The following is a 1,563-nucleotide window of genomic DNA, read 5'->3' on the forward strand; positions in this document are numbered from 1 at the left end:
TTTTTCTTTCCCCTTCTTTCTCCTCTTCTTTTTTTCTTTTTCTCTTTCTCCTCTTTCTCTCTTCCCTCCTCTTCCTTTTTTCTTTCCCCCCTCCTTTTCAGTATCTTTTGCTCCCAGCTATCGTAGCTATACAGCTATACAGGAGATATAGTAAGGGAATGGCTCGTACAATCCCCTAAGTGTGAGTCCAAAACATCTGCTCTTGCGACGAGTTTGATTTAGGTGCATCCAAGAGCGACGACATGGTGGTCGATGAACTGGCGGTGATCCGAGCCAACTGTCCGAATGAGTCAGCGGGGATCAGGGCCGAAGCTATGAGTCAGCCAACATCGATCCCAGCCTATTCCCCACATCAACCGGTGGCATCTCTGGATGAGGGGCCAATACTGATTCCTGGCGACGATTTGGGTGCCACCGAAAAGAAGCTCGATGGTATCACCAGTCAGGAGAATGCTATCGATGGTGGACAGTTCGGCCGGAACCCAATTGATATCGTTTGTCCCTACTGTAACCTCCCCAAAATATTCAGCGTCAATCAACATATACGGGACGGTTCCCGGTTTGGGTTGTGCCCACTCATGCCGAAAAAAGTCTCGGTTAAGATGGAGCTGAAGCAGGAGGCGACCAAAAGGCTATCGAACTTGATCGTTGTCAGTGTCCCATCGAGTAACAAGCAACGGTGCGGGTATTGTGGCCTCTTGGTTGGTACTGTGCTTCAAGATTCAGCGGATGGGACTATACTATCTCCCCATGAGAAGTTCCAGGACGACGAGCTTGGTGGAAAACTGTCTTGGTATTGTCCGGTTGCACCAAGTCATCCACCTGAGAAGTACCAGAGGCTCAAACAGGAGAAGGATGCGCGAGAGCGAGCTCGGCAAGATCGCAAGAACGCTTGGAAGCGCGAGCGATACCAAGAGAAGAGGCGATTACGGCACGCCGAGAGGAAAAAAAGAATACAAGGTAAAGCCTCCGCATGTACTTGAATCTAGTCGTCAACTAAATTCACGTTTGTAATTTTGTATCAGGCACTTATGCTCCAAGTCGTTCTTCGAACATGAATTCTTCCTCTGATATATGACGTAGTCCGAGCGTGGTTGCAGTCCAAGTTAGACTGTCTAACCGTTAGATCACCGCGGTTCTCGCTTGCTCTCGACCATCGACCACTAATGATGCAGCTACAGAGCAATATTTTGAAATGTAATATCTTGTTGGAGGCTGAGCCAGTGGCTCCTCGGTGTCATCTTGTATATCATGTCCCTCAGGCTCTCAAAAAAGTGGCCTTCTAAAACCAAATTTGAGGGTGTTGTGTTGAGGACAGGATTTTAGGGGGTACTGTTCTTCCTGAGTATCATCACGATATGCTCGTGGCCTCTCATCCGGACCCCATTTGTCCTCCCTCTCTCTCTTCCCCTCTCCCTCTCCCTCCCTTTCTCCCCTCTCTTTTCCCTTTCCCCTCTTCCCCCCTCCATTTCTTGATTTTTCCCCCCAGCCTAGGTCAGCTGGATAGAATGTCTGCCTACGGAGCAGATGGTCGTAGGTTCGAATCCTGCAACGGGTATACAT

General features: G+C 49.2%; 1 protein-coding gene across 1 annotated transcript; it reads left to right on the forward strand.

Annotated features, from left to right (window-relative positions):
- Nucleotides 1–242: 242 nt before the first annotated feature.
- On the forward strand, nucleotides 243–1,198 carry Pmar_PMAR014045 (hypothetical protein; the record flags this gene model as incomplete). Its single annotated transcript, XM_002782519.1, has 3 exons — nucleotides 243–960; nucleotides 1,026–1,079; nucleotides 1,127–1,198. 2 exons carry the CDS (start codon nucleotides 243–245, stop codon nucleotides 1,076–1,078), a joined length of 771 nt encoding a protein of 256 aa, XP_002782565.1. The 3' UTR covers nucleotide 1,079; nucleotides 1,127–1,198.
- Between the last annotated feature and the right edge of the window lie 365 nt (nucleotides 1,199–1,563).

This window comes from Perkinsus marinus (genome assembly GCF_000006405.1).
Source record: "Perkinsus marinus ATCC 50983 genomic scaffold scf_1104296939242, whole genome shotgun sequence".
Lineage (NCBI taxonomy): Eukaryota > Perkinsozoa > Perkinsida > Perkinsidae > Perkinsus > Perkinsus marinus.